This window comes from Hydra vulgaris, chromosome 03 (assembly GCF_038396675.1).
Source record: "Hydra vulgaris chromosome 03, alternate assembly HydraT2T_AEP".
Classification (NCBI taxonomy): Eukaryota; Metazoa; Cnidaria; class Hydrozoa; order Anthoathecata; family Hydridae; genus Hydra; species Hydra vulgaris.
Window position 1 is genome coordinate 31,807,459 of NC_088922.1, and position 21,852 is coordinate 31,829,310.

Sequence of the window (21,852 nt, forward strand, 5' to 3'; positions counted from 1 at the left end):
GAATTCATATCTGGAATATGGACAAGTAATCCAAAACAAAAGATAAAATAGAACCTAAGCTTTCTGTTGTTTTTAAAGCTTAAATAAAAGTCAATTCGTGATGATAATAACGTCAGCAACCATTTTTTCTCTTCCAATAAAGTCTTATGCCTCAATAAACAATCAGTAATGTTGGTGTTTGAGCACTCGTTTTCGTTTCTGGTCAGCAGATTACTTGTCAGTGTCCACCAATGTCATAACTTTTTTTTCAAAATTGTCAAAATTTGATTTGACTTCTTGAACAAAAATAGACAGAGAACTATACAGTTCATTCACCACTCTTAAGTTAATTTTAGTGACTTTACCGTATATTATTATTAAGTCAGCGACTTCACCATTCACCACTCTTAAGTCGATTTTAGCGACTTGAAGCCTTTTGTTCAATTTATTGCATTTTTCAAGCATTTTGTTCAGTTTGTTGCGGTTTATTTACAAAATTATTATTTATTATACGTATTTGTTTATGGGTTTCAAAGAAAATAAATCTTTAAAAACTAAAGGAAAAACACCTAGAAATTTTGTTATTAAATCTCTTTTTTTAATTCAACTTAATAAAAATTTGCGGCATATTTGTGGGTAAGTAATGTTTTTTGGAAAGGAGATTAAATAGAATCCAATTTGTTTTGTTTATGTTTAGGGTTAATTTGTTATATTTCAACCAATTTGATACTTTTTGCAATTTATCATTCATAGTCGAAAAAAATTGGTAAATATTATTATTAGAGAGAAACAAATTGGTATTATCTGCAAATATGATACTTAAAAGATTTGAGGCTTTATAAAAGCCATTTACGTAAATCAAAAACAAAAGTGGCCCTTGAATAAAACCTTGCGGAACACCACAGGATATTTCTAACAAACGTTTTTGAGATATATCATTATAATAGACAAACTGTTTTTGATTTGATAAATAGCTTCGAAACCATTGTAAAACTCAGCTATTTATTCCGTAATGTTTAAGTTTATGGAGCAAAATATCGTGATCTACAGTATCAAACGCTTTAAATAGATCAATAAAAATGCCTAATGTAAAATGAGAATTTTCAAAAGAATTAGAGATTTTGCGTACAAACTGAATAATTTCATGCTCAGTTGAGTTATTTTTTTAAAAACCGAGTTAAGTTTTGTACAATAGATAATTGTTATTGAAATAATTGAACATTCTATTTTACATAATTTTTTCTAAAATTTTTGAGAAGCTAGAAAGGATGGAGATAGGGCGGTTATTACTAATATTAGCTGTGTCACCTTCTTTGAAAATAGGAATAATTTTGGAAATTTTTAATCGATCAGGAAAAACTCCTTGATCAATAGATGCTTTAAAAACTTTAAAGGGGTCATCCATTAATGATGTCAGTAAATAGGGGGAGGGAGCGCTCAAAATCAAACGGAAGTTTGACACTAATTGCCAATGGGGAGGGGGTGTTGAGGCCAAAATGATGTCAATTTAAATTATATTTTTAGTTTTAATGAGCAGATCTTAACGGTATTTACATCTACTAAATGGTATAGAAATGATGTTTTGTTTGTGGGGAAATTAATATTAAATGCGGGGAATTCGATATTATATTTTATTAAATAATTTATAATATAATATTATAAATTTATATAATAAGTTTCCCAGAGACATTAAATAGATAACAACTACTAACGTAAAATAAAAATTACTATCGTTTTATTAATATGTTACCATTTGACTGCGAATCAAATTATGTTAGAAATATTAACTCTTTGTATATAAAATTCACAATCATTATTCCCTCCCTAGCGCATTATAAAATGTGATTCAAAGTAAACTCACAACTTTGTCATTTTTTGAAATTAAATTGTCGTTATTTCAAATACGAAACTCTAATTACTCTCTAGTTGATTGTAAAACGTGATGCAATGCAAACACATAAAGTCTATTGAAAATTCGAAACGCTAACTTCTCCCTAGCGGGTTGAAGAATCTCTTTTAAAAAGCTGCGCTAACGATGAGCAAAATCATTCTTCTGATTGTGATGTAAACAATACTAATAAATCAATATTAAAATATGGATAAAACCGCATTACCTAACTTATTGATGGTCTCGTATGGAAATGCTCCTCCCGATAAAAAAAAGGCTTATATCCAGAAAGAAGTCCATAGTATATGAAGTTTATTAAAAGAAGAGAAACTGGTGCATAAGGTTCTTGAATCAAGAGTACTGTATTTAATCAATTTATTTAATGAAAAGGCAATGAAGTTCAAGAGCAAGCAATTATTATTTTGGGTTAATGGGCTAATACTACAAAACAATCTGGCCCCACGTATACTCCACGTATACTCCACTTGAATTTGACAAGAATTCCTTACAGTTTGTTGAGCCCACCAATGAGCGATCTGTTATTGATGATCAACAAAGTGCATTAACTTTGAGTTTGTTGACCACAAAAAATAAAAAAACAATGGCTCAAAATCGACTCAATTCTGAGATTGCAGCTTTAAATTGTGAAGTTGCTGGACTGAAGTCTAGAAAGAGAAGTGGATTCATTGCTGAAGCTGAAGAGGATGATTTGAAAAAGAAAAAGAAGGAACTAGCTCATCTATGTAAAGAACTGACCAAAAAAAAGTATGATCAAGCTCAACAGAAGAAAACTAGAGAACTGAAAAATGCTAGAATAGAAGAAATCTGCTTGGAGTATCCAGAAGTAAAAGAAAAACTAAAAAGCAGAAAGAAACCTGGTCGACCGTCATTAAAAGTAGATCAACCTCTTCTTTTGAAGGCGATTATGGATATTGCTCTCTATGGTTCGTCCGCTGATGAAAGACGTCGGTCAGAGGTTCTTCGGGTAATGATAGCTTAGCTATGTTTGTTAATATTGTGTTTGTTAGAATTTTACTCTTAATTAATACTTGCACTACTGTAAATATCCTTGAAATGTTAACAACTAATTTCAAGATTTGATTTGAATATAGTTTACGAAATAAACCTCTTTTTCTGTAAAAAAGTTAATAATATCTAAATAGATTTCTTTATTATTTAGAGCATTAAAACTCTCGACGATTCACCATTTCTTGAAGAATAACCGTGACGCTCTTTTCATCATGACGAACGCTCCAGGAAGCCGTGCATTCAACAGAGCTGAGCGACGCATGGCACCTCTAAGTAAAGAATTATCTGGGGTAATTCTTCCGCACGAACATTACGGAACTCATCTTGGTTCTCAAGGTAATTACATTGACAAAAGTTAATTTGTAAAAATAATAATATAATTTTTAACCTATAATAACCAACATATCTTTTTAAATCAGGCAGGACAATAGATGAAAATTTAGAAAAACAGAACTTTGGTTTTGCTGGACAGGCTTTGGCTGATATTTGGTCTGATCTACAAATTGACGGTTATCCAACCATTGCAGAGTATATTGATCCAGACAAATAAGAGCTAGAGTCAAGGAGCCTTTTATTACAAGATCAACGTTGGATCGCCGATCATCTTCGTACAAGTCAATATTTTACTCAAATTGTGAAATGTGAAAATCATTCTTGTTGTCGGACTATTAGAAGCTCTAACTTTACTCTAATTGGAGCAAGATTTCTTCCGCCACCTGTCCCTGTCAACCAAACAAGAGACGGGCTCAAAGCAGTAGTCTCAGAAGGAGCAAAAGAATTGTTTCCATCATTCGTCTTTATGCTCATTGCATCAAACATTGAAAATATTCTTCCTCGTACTGCCAAAGGATTTCTGATTTTGCCGAATGATGCGTTTTGTCCACTGCTGAATGGTTAGATGAAAATGAAGTTGACGCAACGAATTTGATTGTACCTCAAGAATACGATATCCTTTTAGAGCACGGAGAGCATTCACTACCTATCGTTTCAATCGATGATCATTTCAAGAACCCATGGGAAGATTATATTAAAGATATAAAATACTATTTGCTTAGTTAATTATTTAATGAGATATCGACTATTATATAAAATAACTTGATGAGATCTACTATTATATAAATGTATAATTTAGTCAGAAAAAAAATTGAAGGTTTTTAAGCATTTTTATTGTTTTTTAGAGAGGAATGGGGGAGGGGGAGTACACAAAAAATGACATCATATGTAACGGGGGGTTGGCCAAAAATTGACAGAGTTTGATAAAGGGGGAGGGGAGTTGAAAAATTGAGAAAAACACTGACATCATTTATGGATGACCCCAAATAGAACAACTTTTAACTGTTCATAACACTCTATCAGTGGCGGATCCTGCATTTTTTGATCTTTGAGATAGCTAACTTCCAGAAATGGAGCTAACTCCAAACATTTATATGTTTATACTTATGTCAAATAATGAGAGTTTGCAAAAAATTGCGATGATTGGAGGCTGGGAACAAAAAAGCCCCAAAATATTTGCTACACCTGCCCCAAACGTGGGAGCGACAAGTTTATAAAATATTTTTTGTACTATTCTCAACTAGACTTATATTCATCGATAATTAGTTTCATAGTATTATCTCTCAGCGTTCAAAAATTATGACCATATAAAAATTATAACCCCCTCAAATTGAGGGGGATTTAAACTTTATATGGTCATAATTTTTGAACGGTGAGAGATAATACTATGAAACTTAAAAATTATCGATTAATATAAGTCTAGTTGAGAATAGTATAAAAAATGTTTTATCAACTTGTTGCTCTCACGTTTGGGGCAGGTGTAGCAAAAATTTTGGGGCTTTTTTGTTCCCAGCCTCCAATCATCGCAATTTTTTGCAAACTCTCATTATTTGACATAAGTATATATATAAATGTTTGGAGTTAGCTCCATTTCTGGAAGTTAACTATCTCAAAGATCAAAAAATGCTGGATCCGCCACTGTCTATATGTTTCCATTAATTTCATTAGCTTCTACTGCTTTGTTTTTTGTAAGAGATTTATAGGCTTTTTCAAACTCTTCAAAATAACTCATTAGAATAAATGCAATTATCTGTAGGTACTAAGAAATTACCAAATAAGGCTTTGGTGAATTTATTAAATTCTTGAGCTGTAATACTAGGCTCATATATGCTTTTCAACTTTAATGGTAAGAAGTTTAAGCATGATTTTTGTTTTCCAGTGATTTCTTTTATTATTTCCCAAATGTGTTGGGAGTTATTTTTAGCTTTATCAAGAAGTTTTGAGTAGTAATTTTTTTTTTAACTTTTTTCGAACTTTTTCAAACAAGTATTTGTAGTTTTTGTATGTTTTTTCACCCGCGGTTAATTTTGTTTTTAAATATTTTATTTATAGTTTTTGTTTTACTTTAGATAATTTTTTAAAACCCTTGGTAATCCAAGGTGAATTTATTTTAGTCTTTTTGGGCTTAAAATCTTTTCACAAATTGGGCTTAAAGTCTTTTTACAAATTGGAAAGTTAGCATCATAAATGGAATAAAATGTTTAAAAAAAATTTTTGTTAATAATGTTTGCATTGCAGTCTATTTGCTTCCAATGCAGTAACGACAATTGTTATTTAAACTGTTCTGCGTGGTCAAAAATACGTTCTGCGTGGTCAAAAATACGTTCTGCGTGGTCAAAAAAACGTTTTTAATTTTTTTGTTGCTGAATTTTTATTTTGGAGCTTAATTGAATTGCTAAAAAAATTGGAAAATGGTCAGATATATCTGTTTTTACAATTCTTTTTTGAATATCATTGTTAAAGATATCTGTTGTGATGATGTAATCTAGCAGAGTCGCTGATTTTACGGTGACTCTAATAGGGCGGTTGATCAAGGGTACAGCTCCTGCTTCAAAATTTTAGTCATAGAAATTCTTCTCATAACTAACTAACATAAATAACTCATTTAAGGCGCCTCTTTTTTTGGCAACTTGAATTTTATGTTATTTTATGTTTCGAGCATTCGCCAAAAATCTGGCCTGTGAAAAGTATAGAAATATATAAAAATAAATCCAGTTTTGTCTATCAATTATTTCTATCAAAATCAAACTCTGGCATCAAACTCGAGGCTTTCATTAATACTTGCTCACTTTCAAAGAAAAATCTTGATGAATCATAAAGTTTCGTTAACATAATAACACGCAAACTTTTGATATCCGTATAACAAAACTTTGCTAGTAAATATGGATCGTGTTTTTATTTTGTTTTTCTTTTTTTTTTTTTGGTAAATAAAATCACATTAAACTTTGTTTAAAATAGTATCTTATTTTCAACTGCCTAAGGTTTTTGGTATTTGATTTAACTAATTTTCAACTTCCTTGCCGCTATGCTAAAAAAAAAACACACACACAATCATACACACAAACATACACATAATGTATGTATGTATTTTTAAGTTATTAGATATACAAATAAAATTATTTATTGTTTGGTGAAGTTGTTTCACATTACCAAATTGCTGGAAATAAATGTAGTTTATTGAATTCAAACCAATGATCTAATTTCGTTTTGGATAGCTTTAGAGCATTGATGGCGTTTCTGTGGTTTCTTAATTATTGTAGTTGATAATGACTTAAAAAGATTTTTCTGCTAAATTGTCTGAAGAGTCTTCGTGTTTGGCATTTTTTGTAAGATTGTCATAGATTTTAAAGATCATTAAGATTTCAAACTTCAATGGGTTCAATCAATGCTATGTTGCATATATTAAGAGTTGCTTTGCATTGTGTAAATACTAAGAATAGTGATATTGTTGGCGCTATGTTTCGGCATCATGCTTCAAAAGTTCTGTTAGAACTGAAAAAAGTTTCTGTTACAACTGCAAAAGTAAAGTATTTGAACCACATTGCGAAGAACTGTTTGCTTGAAAACAACTCTTCTCAAAAGAAGATTTTTTATTGCTTAAAGGTGCAGTAAAATAAGTGCAGAAGCGCGGGATCTGTGCCACCTCGTTTTTACCACGATGAAATCAACGCATTATCTAATATTTCTTTGAAAGTTAATGGTATGGTAGCAACAGCTACGGTAAAAACATAATGATCAAAGTCAATATTAAGTCAAAATTTCTAGTTCAGAAATTACAATGAATGCCTAAACTTTTCAAAGGGGTAACATTTGAAGCAAACATTCATCAATGTCACTCTTGAGGTTGATAGTGACGAAGTTATTTTAGTGGATTTTTCACTAAATGCTCAGAATAAGTTCAGCTAAGTTAATAGGATTTCTCATTTCTCTTTTAGGAAAGACGAAGTTTGCGTCCAGTTATTGGGATAAAGCAGTATTAAACAAAGATAAAGTTAACAAACTTGAAATTTAAAAGAAGGTAATAGTTTTTCAGATTCCTTGATCCGTTTTTACTAGGTCTTTAACGCTCTTACTTAAAAATCAAGATAAAAGTTAAAAGCGTCGAGTGAAATGTTAATACGAAAAAAATAAAAATAAAAAGCGTGTTGCAGCAACTAATTGAAGAATATGTTGTTAATATTGATGTAAAACTTGTTCCTTCGAAAAATAATTTTGCTGACGCATTAACAAGAGTTGCACCAAAATGGTTAAAAAAATTACCTTGTGGTGAGCTGGTATTTTACAATTACAATTACAATTACAATTACAACCATTGTATTGGGGAAGCAGCGGGGAAGCCAAATCTATTTCCAATATACATACCAAAAGTGGACACTTTGAGGTGAGTCAAACGTTAAAATATCTTCATAAAACGATTCCAACTGTTACCATAAAAACTTTAGCCTCGCAAACTGCCGAGTTGCAGTTTGCGAGGAAGTGTTGCAGTTGTTAGAATACAACGTCTTATTTATGTTACGAGGAGCATCGTCTAAAAATATTGATAGATAATGAGACGACGTTCAAAATTGAAGAAATAAGGAGTTTTTTTTAGATATTTGGGGAGTGCGTATTAGGGTTTTAACTAATTATCCCAAAGAAAAAGGAATGTGCAAAGAAACCATCGTACTCTTAAGAGAATAGGAGAACGAGCAAAAATGTCGATACCGGAAGCAGAGTCAGCTTCAATTTAAATTCATTAAACGTTGTTAGTATTTTACGTTCATTTACGAGTATTTTGTTTCTTAAATTCGATCCTCTAATTAAAAACTCGGTTGCCGCAAATATAGCTTATAGCTTATGAGTTGTAATACTCAGGCCCACACAGAGACTTTGTTGTGCCCTGGGTCAATTTTGATCGGTGCCCTAAACTTTTGATTCCTGGGTATATTTAATTAAGCATGAATTTCACTGTTTTTTGTCCGTATGTCCATATCATATTACAAGTTAATGAAAACAATAATTATTTTTGTATTAACTATCGCTGCATATAAGCACTCTATACTTGAACTTGGTTATATATATGATAAAACGAGAATACAAATAACAATGAATGGAATTATATATTTCATCAATAAAATGTTAATTATGAAGACTAGTCAAATCACACTAATTTCACTTTGCGGGTTTTCTTCTTTGCGAAACTAGAGATAGCATTTTCGTACGACAATGTCTTGGCAAGGTCGTTTTCAATTGAAATCACCATAAGGTTAATATGTCGTTCTTCAGCCATTATTAATCGCAATTTGGATTTGATGGGAGCTAGCTTACTGAAAGAGCTGATTCCTTCAGCCACTGAAACTTTGTATTTATATTTTGGATTGTATTTAAATGCGAAGCAAAATGCTGATTGAAGGAAATATTGACTGAAAATCTTTCTGGTAGGTTCTGTTAAGCAACTTGATAGAAGGTAGAGGTTCTATGCTCGCACTCCATCTTGTTTGGGGCGTTTGGTGAAGGGAATCCCCAATTGCCTAGTCAAAATTCTCTAGCGCATGGGGCTACTACTAAAAAGGTTATACAACGATTGGATGTTGCCAAAATAGTTCTTGACTACAGTAAAGGATTCTGTTGAATGAACGCCAGCTAAATTGAGACTATACGCGCTGCAAGGCATGAACAATGCTAATTGCAAAAACAGTTTCACCACATGCCATAATAAACTCATTTTGAGTTCTCAAGCTCAAATAGTGCGCTTGCATTCTTGTTCCTTTTTTTTTTTTTTTAATTTTATTTTCGTCATTTTACACATTTTACAATGTTATCTATAAAATTTAAACAAATATATATAATTACAAGCTGACTGGGGCAAGTAGAAGTCAAAATGACTTATCATCAAGCCCCTTTGTGAAATACAAAAAAATACAATTAAATTTTACTTCTTCCAATATTATATAAAAGAGTGAAACTAATAAGTTTAAAAAAAATAAAAATATGGTTAGAAATTTTAGAAGGTTAAAAAAGAACTTAAAGTTAAAAAAAGAAGAAATTTAAGATAAAGTTAAAATATAAAATAACAAATAAAAAATTACAAATCTGTACATATTCGTATACATATTAAAGACAATAAACAAAACAAAACAAAAAAATTTAATTCGCTTCATATGCATATACATATTCGATACAATATTAAAATTAAATAAAGTACATAAAAAATTAAAAATACAAAATTATCTCAATTTTTTTAAAAAAAAATGAGAGAATGTACGTAATGTTTAAATTTAGTAAGTGTTTTTTTATAGTTCTTTTAAATGTAGCAATAGATTTTATTTTTTTCATATTTTCGTCAAGAACCGAATTCCACAAGCGTGGTCCCCGGCATATAGTTGAGAAGTCAGATTTTTTGAGTGATGTTAGTGGGATGTAGTAATTACTCATTGAATGTCTTGTTTCATATTTATGATTAATTCGAGTGAAACTTTTGAAAAAATATTTTGGAACCATTTCATTTTGAAGTTTAAACATAAACAACAAGTTATGGTATATATTTAGTTTGTATACATTTAGAGCATTTATTTCCTTGAGTAACGGCTCGGCACTTTCGTATCTACTTGCGCCTAAAACTAATCTACTTGCTTGCTTTTGTTTTGTATAAATAAATTTTAGGAAAGATAAATGATTGTTTGCCCAGGCAATATTACAATAGTTAATATGACTATTTATAAATAAAAAGTATAAATTTTTTAAACATAAATTATTTAAAAGATGTTTTGTCTTGTACATAATCCCCAGGATCTTTGAAACTTTGTTCTCGACTAGCTTTATTTGGCTTTTCCAATTTAAATTCTCATCGAAAATTATTCCTAGTATTTTGATTGAAAAAACTCTTTTTATTTTAATATTGTTAATTGTTAGTTCAGGTAATTTGAGTGGAAGGTTCTCGGATTTAGATGACTTAGCAAACAAAATATATTTCGTTTTTTCAATATTTAATGAAAGTTTATTTGCTTCAAACCACTCATTAAGATATATTAATTCTGTGTTTACAATATAAAAAATATTTTTTAAATTTGAGTCAGAAAAGAAAACATTTGTGTCATCAGCAAAAATAATATAATTAACACTAGAAGCCCCAAGGTGGATCAATTGATCCAATCACGACTTTGATACTTTGCTGAAGCTAAAATTTTAATGTTGATAAAATGATATTTTATGACTTTTATTATTTAGATATAATTTACTGAAAAGCGGAAAAACTACATAAAAAACAGATTCAGAGATGCGACTGAAAAATTTTTATACCTAATAAACCTAAGCTGGATCAATTGATCCACCTTACAGAAAACGTGCATATACATAACAATTTTAGTCAAATAATTAAGGTTATTTGCAATGTTTACATATATTTGACAAGAACTTTCCACAAACAGCTTTCTTACAATTTGCACATACTGTTGATGTCAGATTACGTTTGCAGTTTGTTTTTATCTGACATCTCAAACGAATTGATAATTGTGTATTACTGTGGTAACTATTGTGGTATTACTGTTGGCAGCAAGTAAAGATTTTCGGTGAGTATTATTTGCTTCTCTTAACTGTTCAGATAAAGTGTAAAGAAACTTTCGTCTCGAAATTTTTTGTTGTGTAACTTTTTTAAAAATGATCCAAGCGTTTACACCGGTCAAGTCCGAAATATTGAAGAAAACAGCTAGCGGCCAGCGTCGGCACCCAGATTTTGTTGAGATTTGTCGACACATTGAATCTAAAATATCAACTCCACATTTGTTCGCATTGTAATAAAGTATTCCCTTCGGTTTCTTCTTCCCATCACTTTGCTTAGTCGCCCCTCTATGAAGTGTTGATAATAAAATTACAGTTTTTTTTTCTTTGCCTGGTAGACAACCAAGTTCAATGGTCCGTTTATGTAGAAATTCGAATCGTAAAGTGGTAGTGGAATAAATGCTGGAATTTCTTTTCTACTATGCTTAACTGCTCCAACAATTGACGTTTTCTTTTGCAAAAGTTTTGTTGCAAGATCGACACTTGTAAAAAAGTTATTTTTAGTAACATTATACCCGCGGCCAAAATAAGGTTCCACTAGTGACATGACCTCATGAGTACCCAAATTTTCTACACGGCTTTCATCTTTACCTAGATACGGTTTGATATTGGGACAATATTTATTCTTTAGATTAGCTAAAATCCAGAGTTTGATTCCAAACTTGTCCGGTTTATTAGGCATATAATGTGTAAAGCGACATCGAGCTTTAGTTGGGAACAACTGTTCATCAATTGTTTAAGACTCCTCAGGTATATAGCATTTTTGACTGTTTTCTATAAATCTTGCCAGCACCCATGACATAAGAGCAAATTTATCACTTTAGAGGAGCTCTCTACGTTCTGAACGTATATAAAAATTAATGTTTTTTATGATGTCTTCAAATAGAGAACGCGGCATAGTTTCTATAAAAGCTTTGTTGCCATATTTTTCAGACCAAAGGAATTTAACTGGAAAATTTCTTGCGTTCATGCATCCGCGAAGATATATCAAGCCTATGAAAGCATCAAGTTCAATGCCGCTAATATTCCATCCTTCATTTGATAAATAGGCAGAAAAAATAGTGCATTTTTGATAAAGCGTGTAAATCCTTCATCCATAATTAGTCTAAATGCATCAATAGGTGTCAAAACATTACGACAATAAGAAGTTGTTCCGCTCTTGGCAGTAAACACATTTTGAGTTTGAAATCTTCCAGTTACCTCAATTTTTGACTCAATAGTTCATTTTACATCATCTCTTTGAGTTTTAGCAGTTAAATCATTACTCCCACCGCATGAGTTTTCTTCTACGTCATTATTGCTCCAACTTTCTGAATTGTAAATAAAAGTATTAATTTCATTGCCATCAGAAAGATTATCTTCAACAACATCTGCCTCGTCATATTCTTTTGTTGAATCTGATTCATCACCCTTGTCAATTTTCGAGTGTTCTTGTAATATGAACAAACACTGTTGCGCCGTCACACGTTTTGGACGTTGATATGTAACTGATTGGTCAATTGAAAGAGGATGTGCTACAACAGAGTTTTTTGATGATGAAGCGTTTCATTATAATATCATTAGCTTTTACGATTATTTTCTCCAGGGCAATATAGTAGTAAGTTTCATAGTGTAAAACAGTAATATTAGTGTACTGTGGTAGCAGTATATGTATACCATATATGCGAGAACAATATTTTATTTTATTCGCTAATATTTTCATTTTATTTCATTTTTTTCCGTTTAAATAATCTGTTTGAATAATTTAGATAATATGCTAGTAATCCAGATTTTTTGGCAAATCTTCTAAACTTCTACTTATTTTGAGCATAAAACCTATGTATATATATGTAAGGTGAAAGAAATTTATATATTTTATTTAATTTACATCAAAATTAACAGTTTTAACTGTTAGTTTCATAAATTTAAACAAGAAAATAAGTCTAAATGCATATAAATATTAAGTTGGATCAATTGATCCACTTTGGGGTTTCTAGGTATATAAAAAACCTGAGGCTTCTAGTGTTAAGTATTTTTGAAGACAAATAAATATCATTAATATAAATTAAAAACAGCAGGGGTCCAAGTATTGATCCTTGGGGAACTCCGCAATTTATTGATTCAAATGGGGAACATGTTAAGTCGTATTTTTCATAAGTTCCTTGTTTTTGGTGTTGAGAAACTTTTTCTAGATGAAACTGAAGTGCCTTATTGTGTTTCCCCAACAGCTCAAGGATGGATAAAAAATTACCATCGTCATAGTTGTCCAGCATGTTTGATGAACCTACACAAAAATGAACATAATATTGAAATAAAGATCACATCTAGATTAATATTCCAAGCAATATTAAAACTATTTTATGAACATACACTCCTAACACGTCTCGAAAACTTAGATTTTTCAAAACTAAATGGAGAGTGGCGACCAAGACGCAGCGTAAAACTTCATACCACTTAAATGCTTCATTTCTTATTGATTTTTCAAGTTCTGAACCCTTTCTGATTTTTCAAGGCTTCAGAGGCTGATTTCCAGACGATTAGCTTTCTCCAACTATCTTTTATTCCGCCATTTCACATCAAGAGGAAAGACTGAAATCCAGGGTCAAAATTATGCTTTTGTCCAAAAAAAGAGCAGGGAAAACAAACAAAAGCTTTTGCATTTCCACTCCAGATAAGTCAGTCTCTGTTAATTTGCTCTCCGTTGAGAGAAGTTTCGTAAAAAACTGAGACAGGAACTTTTTTGTTTGTTGAATCTCTAGAAAAAAGTGCCGGATTTTGAAGTGGTCCATTTAGTATGACTAGATCACGTTCGACTTTAGATAAAACCCACTTCCACAAAGCGGGGTCGTTTCTAACTACTTAATCACCCATTGCTTCTTGATCCTAAATTAAATAAAAAGCATTTGTGGTATGTTTTCAATATCTGCAGATATTAAACGATGTGTTTTTAGAATCTGCAGATATTAAATGATATGTTTTAAGTATCTGCAGATGTTAAATGCTATGCTTTTAATATCTGCAGGTTTTTTATAACCCACCCGATTATCATCTTCATCTTCAGAGACCGTTGAAAAATTTGAAGGGGAAGATGGCTTGGAGTTGGACTCAAGGGTTTATCAACGCTGTTGGTACATGGTCCATCTAAAACAGAACTGTTTTTAATGAAAAGTTTTGGAATTATGAATATAAGATTGTGAATAAAAAAATTAAGCTGTTAACCTATACCTTGACTGCTTAGTCGGACATAGATTTATTAGATGCCTTTTTTTCTGAACTTTATCGAAGCCACACTCTTCCAGTGTACGTTTGTTTTTGTATTATTTTACTACTTTTTCTACAGCTTTTTTTCTGCCTTGGGATCCTGAATCGTGCTTTTGACAACTGGACCATGACGTTTTACTCTAAGATGTGTGTTACTTATATTTAAATACAAAGTTTTTTATTTATTTCGAAATCGAAAATAATTTTTTACATAGAATTTAATTCTCAAAGGAATTAAAGAGCAAAAAAATTAAATGTAATCACAAAGTCAAATTATTTGGAATGAATGTATTGAGAAAGAATATTTGAAAACTTAACTGACTTATGTAACATAACATTAAAATAAATAGAAATAAAAAAAATAAAAATAGAAATTGTGAAATTTCCATTTTTTTTCTTTAAATATCTTCGCTTCGAACAAAGCTGCAAGCAACCGCTATTAGAGTTAGAAGTTACTAGAAGAGAAAAGATGATGACTGTAGAGCAAGATAACAATTGACAGACAACTTAAAAGATTGCAAATTATATGAATCAGGAAAGCAAGATGAAGGAAGTGGTTTTCAAAGAACTAATGTTCGAGGAATCCGGAGTAAGAAAGTGTCGAGCTCGATAAAGAGATGCAACCTTAGCAGATGCTAATTTTGCAACGGATTTAGTTTATGGTTTCCAAGAAAGATCGGTAAGTAAGAGTTAGTCCTAGAAGATGAAGGATAGATGACTCGTCGAGTACATTACCGTTCATAAATATAGGAAGATCTAAATTATTGTGATAACGATTGGCTGAAAAAATTGAGTTTTATTGAATTAAAGTTCACCAGCCACTGTGAGCCCCATGTTGTAGCAGAAGTGAGATCCTTTTCAAGCTCAAATGTCCCCTCCAAGCAATCAGAGAGTGTTGGCTTCTTATCATGACAATAATAAATGGTAGTATCATCAGCGAACAATGCCACCTTAGATGTGAGAATAACTGGAAGATCGTTAATAATTTAAATTTAAATTTCATTTCATGTTATAAAATTTTAAAAATCTTACAAAGCATCTTCCTTTGCAAATAATATGCAAATAATCTTCTTTTTTGTCCGTTTGATAATTTGTCTTTTTAAAAGTTTACCGTTTGATAAATTTACAATGAATACATACTACATATATAAATTTAGGCTGGAGTAAAAAGAACACATAAATAAATATATTCATAATCCGTTTTAAAATACATATAAATTTTGCAAAATGCAAAAATGTCTTTAAAAGAACGTGAAACTATAGTCGATTTTTACTGATTTAAAATAAAAGTAATATACATATATATTAATGCATACACATTTTTTTATAATAATGTTTGATATATTATTTAGTGATAAAAACAACGTTTTTTTTTTCTATTTTGAATTAAATTTCGAATAAAATATATTTGAAGTCTGTTGTAATAAATTCTTATAATAATAAGAGTCTTTTAGATTCTGTTTTAAATTTCTCCAAGGAGTAGTGCTTGTTATTATTATAAAAAATTTTAATAAAATCTTTTATTGAGGATCTCATATACCCCCTATGTCAGTGTGCATAGATAAAATGTACCTAATGCCAACCCCCTCCCCTCTGGGCGGCCCTGGTGATACTAGTATTATTTGAATATCAGTTAATGATTCTGATTTATTTTGATTAACCGTAAAAATTTGTATGAACAATTATTTTATAAATTTTGAGCATAAAAACTAGAAAATGTTAAATATTTATTTGTTTGTAATTCAGTATATACAACTTAGTAAATAATCGTTGAAAACGTCTAAAATGACTATTAGATACAATTCTGCAAATTTTTGCATATATAAAATAGTATTTTATTAGATGCAGTACTAATAAATTTTAATTTTAATAGTACTGCATCAAGCAATGTTTGCGTAATTAAGATATAAAAAAATATAGTATATTAATTTGTATCTGAGTTACGCATATAATAAATAACCTATATTTATTAGTAATTAAATATAGATTTAAAATGTTGTAAACAAGTTACATTTAAAAAGATATCGCTGTATAGACTAGACCAATACTCTTTACAATTCTCCAGGATATTATAATTACTTTATTAAACTTTTGTCAAGAAGTTAAGAAATTTAAATGAGAATTCTTTTCTTATATCGTAATTGTCAATACAAAGCTTTTGAATTTCGTCTCGCTTAGGATGACGATGAAAAAAAAATTGTCTATAAATGAAACCACTGTATTTTTGATCGATCCACTGCGCGTGTGGAATAAAATATTTTAAAAAACATTTTAAATACAAACTGGTTGGTTGATATAAAAAAGATATGTAAACGGTTTAATTAAAATGAAACATCTGGTATAGTATGTAAACTTATCCTCTTTCTTATAATAATTTACAATATTTCTAGGGGTTATATATACCCTCGTTATTCAAGTAATATAAAAAACCGTTAAAAAAACAAACAAATAATAAAACTTCAATGCAATGTGTTCTTGCGTCTTAAAAAAGAAAAATAAGGTTTCCAAAACGACGATGTGACGTAATCACCGTGGTCTTCATTCAAACCACCTTCACCCGGAGAACACTGGTGAAACTGTATTTCCAAGGACTCTCTCACTTTTCTCTTAAAATAGTCTTTCTCTACTTTAACAGTGTTGTTATTATTCCAGCCAAAGGCACCATGGCAATTTCTGGAATGCCCCGCTACGGCCGAATTTTTCCATTTTCCCTCAAAAGTATGTTTTTGATGTTGGCAAATGCGAGTTGAAACCTTGAGTTTTGTTTCACCTACATAGAGCTTTCCACACGAACACTCCAGTTTGTATACTCCAGGATAAGAGTTCTTGGGAAGTCGAGGCATGTTTTTTTGAGTTATTAATTGTTGAAGGTTTTTTGGTGATTTAAAAACTGGACATTTAAATATCTGTTTTAATTGATTACTTAATTTTGGTACCCATGGTAGAGAAATATAATTTGGTTCTAGTTTATTGATGTTATTGTTGTTGTTTTGTTGATTATTTTGCTTATTGTTTTTTATTTTTTTGACAATGTTTTAAAGTATTTTCTTGTTATAACCATTTTCTGTAAACATTTTTGTTAGAAACTTTAATTCGTGATTTATGTGTTCTTTACTGCATAATGCAAAAGCTCTTTGGATAAAACCTTTAAATACACCATAAATTATTTTTGGATCGTGACAAGAATGCGGCTTTATTTGCACATTAGTAATTGCATCTTTGCGATAGATATTAAAAAGATATGTTCCGGATTTGTTATTTGTTATTGAGAGATCGAGAAAATTTATTGCGCGTGAATCACTTTCTTTTTCAATTGTATATTTGATATTTGTGTGTTGATTATTTAACAAGTCGAGAAAACGTTCTGATTCTGCCTCATTTATAAAACGGGAATGGATATCATCTACATACCTTTTAAATGATTTTACACATATCGGTGGTGTAAGATATTGTGCCTGTAGTAACGCTTTTTCTTCATAATGTTGTAGAAAACTCTCTGCCATTACTACCATTAATGATAAACCTATAGGACCAGCATCTTCCAATGTGTGTATGTTGTTTTCATGTAAAAAATAACAATTTGACAAACACAAATCTAAAAGTATTTTTATTTCTGAAAAAGATAATTTTGATTTAAAGACAGGACTGTTACGGAGCTGTTCTAATAAAATATCGATTGATTCTTTAACTGGTATTGAAGGGTAAAGATTAACAATATCGAAGGAAACTTGAAATTCACCAGGATCGATATACCATGATTGAGCACATTTAACAAACTGTTTTGAATTTCGAAGTTTTGTTTTGTTAAGATTGGAGGTAGGTTGGATGAGATTTACTAAATAATTTGATAATTTATATGTAGGTGATCCTATTGTGCTTACTATAATTCGCATTGGGTAGTTATTAGTTGGTTTGTGTGCTTTGATGACACCATATAATCGTGGAGGAGTGGCGTCACTTGGATAAATTGATCTATATTCATTTTTTGTAAACTTTGTTTTCAGATTTCGTAAAGTATTCTGAACTTTGCGAAGGAGTTTTTGAGTTGGATCATAGTTTATGATTTTAGATTTTCCAAGTTGTTCTTCAATTTTTTTAAGAGCATTGGTTTTATTAATTCGAACAAAGTCTGATCCTTTATCGAACGGATAAATACTAATTGTGTTGCTAGACTTAAGTTCTTTGAGAGCTTTAAACTGATCCTTATCTAAATTTGTACAAACCGGTTTATGAATTTTCAAAACTCGAAGTACATCTTTTCTAAGTTTATTTGCATCAGTATTTTTGTTTGAATATTTTAACTTTAAAGCTGCCGTTTCAGTTATACTTATTATATCCATATATGGAACTTTACTCGGAATTGGAACAAAGTTAGGTCCTAAATCTAGTAATTTTTTGTGATGTGTTGGGATATTATCAGCACATAAATTAAGTGTTACTTCTTTTATTTTCTTTGGTTATCATTATCTTTATATCTACTTTCCTTGATTAATAAATCAAATTTGTTTTTTAGTTTATTTCTCGATCGCAAAAACATATATTCGTAGGACTTATCTGTAATGTTTGTAATTTTTTGAAAATCTTTATTATTTACACATGATTTTATAAATTCTTCTAACTTTTTGATTGAAATTATGTTGTTGAAATTATATGGTGTCATCAAAGCACACAAACCAACTAATAACTACCCAATGCGAATTATAGTAAGCACAATAGGATCACCTACATATAAATTATCAAATTATTTAGTAAATCTCATCCAACCTCCAATCTTAACAAAACAAAACTTATAAAGCTTATCTAAGATGTTAACTTTTAAAAAATATGTAAACGGTTGAAAATTAAATTATCTGAAATTTTTTATTTACCAAAACAGTTTTTTTACAACAAATTTTGTTTTACAAAATTTAACATTAAGTTGTACGAATTGCGATAAAAATGTTTCCATATTAAAATTATCTTGCAAATATAATATAAATAACTGTTAGAAATATATTTTTATAACCATATATAATCTTTAAACCATATTTTTATTAAAGTTTTTAATGTCTCGTAACTAAATAAAGTAATAAAGTAATAAAGTAAATACAAAAATTATCGCTCTATTCGCAGATATTGAGCAGAATATAGAATACTATTCTTCAACTGTATTACCTGCGGTTGTTAGCATTTAAAAAAAAGGCGAAAAAACAATGGCTAGAAAGTTTTAAAATAAAGTCTATAAAAAATTTTTCAAAAACTAAATTAAATGTTCGTTAAACTATTACTAAAGGATAGGTTATAAATTATTTTTAAGTTTATTACTAAAGGACGGATGATTAAGTTACTTTAGGTTTATTACTACACCTTTTCAAGATGTAATTGAGAAACGTAAGATGTAATTGAGAAGATGAAAGTCGTAATTAAGAAACGTAAGATGTAATTTATAACATGAAAGATGTAACTTAGAAGATGAAAGTTGTAATTAAGAAACGTAAGATGTAATTGAGAAAATAAAAGTTGTAATTGAGAAAAGTATAAAGAATACAAAGTTCTTTGTATTTTGAAGTGCTAATATACTTTTTAATTTAAGGCTGGAAATAGTAATATAATATCAATAAAATATAAAAAGTCATGATAAAGGCATCTGAGGTTTAGGCGGTAACTTGAAAAATCTTATTAGGTATCAATTAAAACTTTTTTTTATTTTTGTTTGTGAAAAATTTAATTGAGATTTCAGATGAATAATAGATAAAATTTATTGGGAATCGTTTAAAGGATTTGGACGACCAAATCCTCTAAACGATTCCCAAATGTAACCCACTGGTTTAACAAAACCAACATCCACTCGTTACAAGAATCTGCTTTAAATGATTCTCAACAAGTTTCATCATGACGACATTTTTTGTTGATATAGCTGCAATCAAATGTATGTTTGTTCCTTTTAAAGAAGGTATTTTCATTATTGCTCTCTTCCCCTGTTTGGCACGTCCTTACGTTTTTCTACAAAAAAATTAAAACTTGTTTCATTCTACCTGATGATCATTTGTGATGTGTTCGTTAATGTTCCTAACATATTCAGCTCTTTTTTATTTGTTGTCATTACTATTCATTGTAGTAGGCTAAGGAGCCTACTAAAAAAGTGCGCAAGGGTGCACTTTTTTTAAATGAAAATAGTCTGCCTTCGAGGTAATTGGCAAAAGCGGTTGTACTGACGCTAATATTAAATTTTTCTAATACCCTTGTTTTAATGACCACCAGTGTCAAATGACAGTCATTTTCAACTCATGTTAGTGTTTCTTCGATTTAATCACCGGGTAATTTTTTTGCTTTAAAACTACCTCTTCCAATAAAATTTAAATTTCTGCTGCGGACCCAATTATATGCTGTCTTATATTTGAGACCTAAAGTTTGCGCCAGAGTCACCCAATCGTTGTTTCGCTCAGCACATTCAATTACTCTTCTTCTATCATTCGATGAAGATAAAATATAATGTTTTCTTTCAACTTGTTCAGTTGTATGCATTTCATGTCTACAAATTGGAATAAGTGGTTCTGGTTGTTCCAGAAGTAGTTGAAAACAAAATTGGTGAAATAAATGCTTGCACGGATTTAATTGAATAACAGACTTTCAATTCCATTACTGTATTACTGTATTGCTGGTGCATACAAACTAGGGCTGTAAATCCGGGCTCGTGTTTGTGATCGGCTCGACAAGAGTTCGTTCATGTTCGGCTCGAATGGTAAACGAGCCGGGCTTGAACAAAAAATAAGGCTCGTTTATTAAACGAGCCGAGCTTGAACATCATTGGCTCGTTCATATAGGCTTGATTAAAGCTCGAATATATATATATATATATATATATATATATATATATATATATATATATATATATATATATATATATATATATATATATATACATATTTATATTTATTTATATTATAATAATATATATGTAATAAATAAAATTGTGATATTATATATATTAATATATAATAAAAATTATTTACAAACGAGCCTTTAACGAACAATTTTTTTTTACTAAACGGGCTTTAAACTAACAGGTTACAATAATTATTTCGAGTTTTAAACCGGTCAAGCTCGAGCAACATGTTAAACGAGCCGAGCCCAAACAATATTAAAGCTTAACGAGCCGAGCTCGAACAAAGAATCTTATGTTCGAAACGAGCTCGAGCCGAGCCTGAACACTCTTAATATGTAAACGAGCCAAGCCAAGCCTTGGCAAGCTTGGCTCGTTCGGCTCGATTTACAGGCCTAATACAAACGCTAAATTTGATATTATCAACTTATTAAAATGCATGTCCAAGAAGATCTTTTATGACCTTTAAGCTTACATTGAATTCGCAGTTACAAATAATGTATTCTCATTTACATATTACAATTTCTTAATTACAACTTTTGTTTTTCAAATTACATATTCCAATTTCTTATTTACATTTTGGGTTTCTCGATTACATTTTAAACTTTCTTAATTGCTTGTTGTGTTTCTTAATTACATATTGCGACTTCTAAATTACATATTGTATTTCTCAATTACATCTTACTTTTCTTAATTACAACTTTCAAGTTCTCAATTACATCTTGAAAAGGTGTAAAGGACGGATGATTAAGTTATTTTTTATTTATTTTTTGTTACTAAAGGACGGATAATAAAGAACTTCAAATTTATTACTAAAGGACGGATAAAAAAGTAAATTTAAGTCTAGGAACATTAATGCTTTTTTCAGGGTTTATTCTTTTTTAGTAGTTTATTTTTCATTTTTATAACAACTTTTTATTAACTTTTTAAATTGTTGATTTGAAATTTCATTGTTTAGTTATATTTATTTAGATAAAAAACAATA

At 30.0% G+C, this 21,852-nt stretch overlaps 1 protein-coding gene across 1 annotated transcript; it reads right to left on the reverse strand.

The window, feature by feature from the left end:
* Positions 1 to 17,040: 17,040 nt before the first annotated feature.
* Positions 17,041 to 20,509, reverse strand: LOC136078619 (uncharacterized). Its single transcript, XM_065794402.1, has 2 exons — positions 20,326 to 20,509; positions 17,041 to 18,389 (listed from the first exon to the last, which is right to left on the reverse strand). Exons 1-2 carry the CDS (start codon positions 20,507 to 20,509, stop codon positions 17,041 to 17,043), a joined length of 1,533 nt encoding a protein of 510 aa, XP_065650474.1.
* Between the last annotated feature and the right edge of the window lie 1,343 nt (positions 20,510 to 21,852).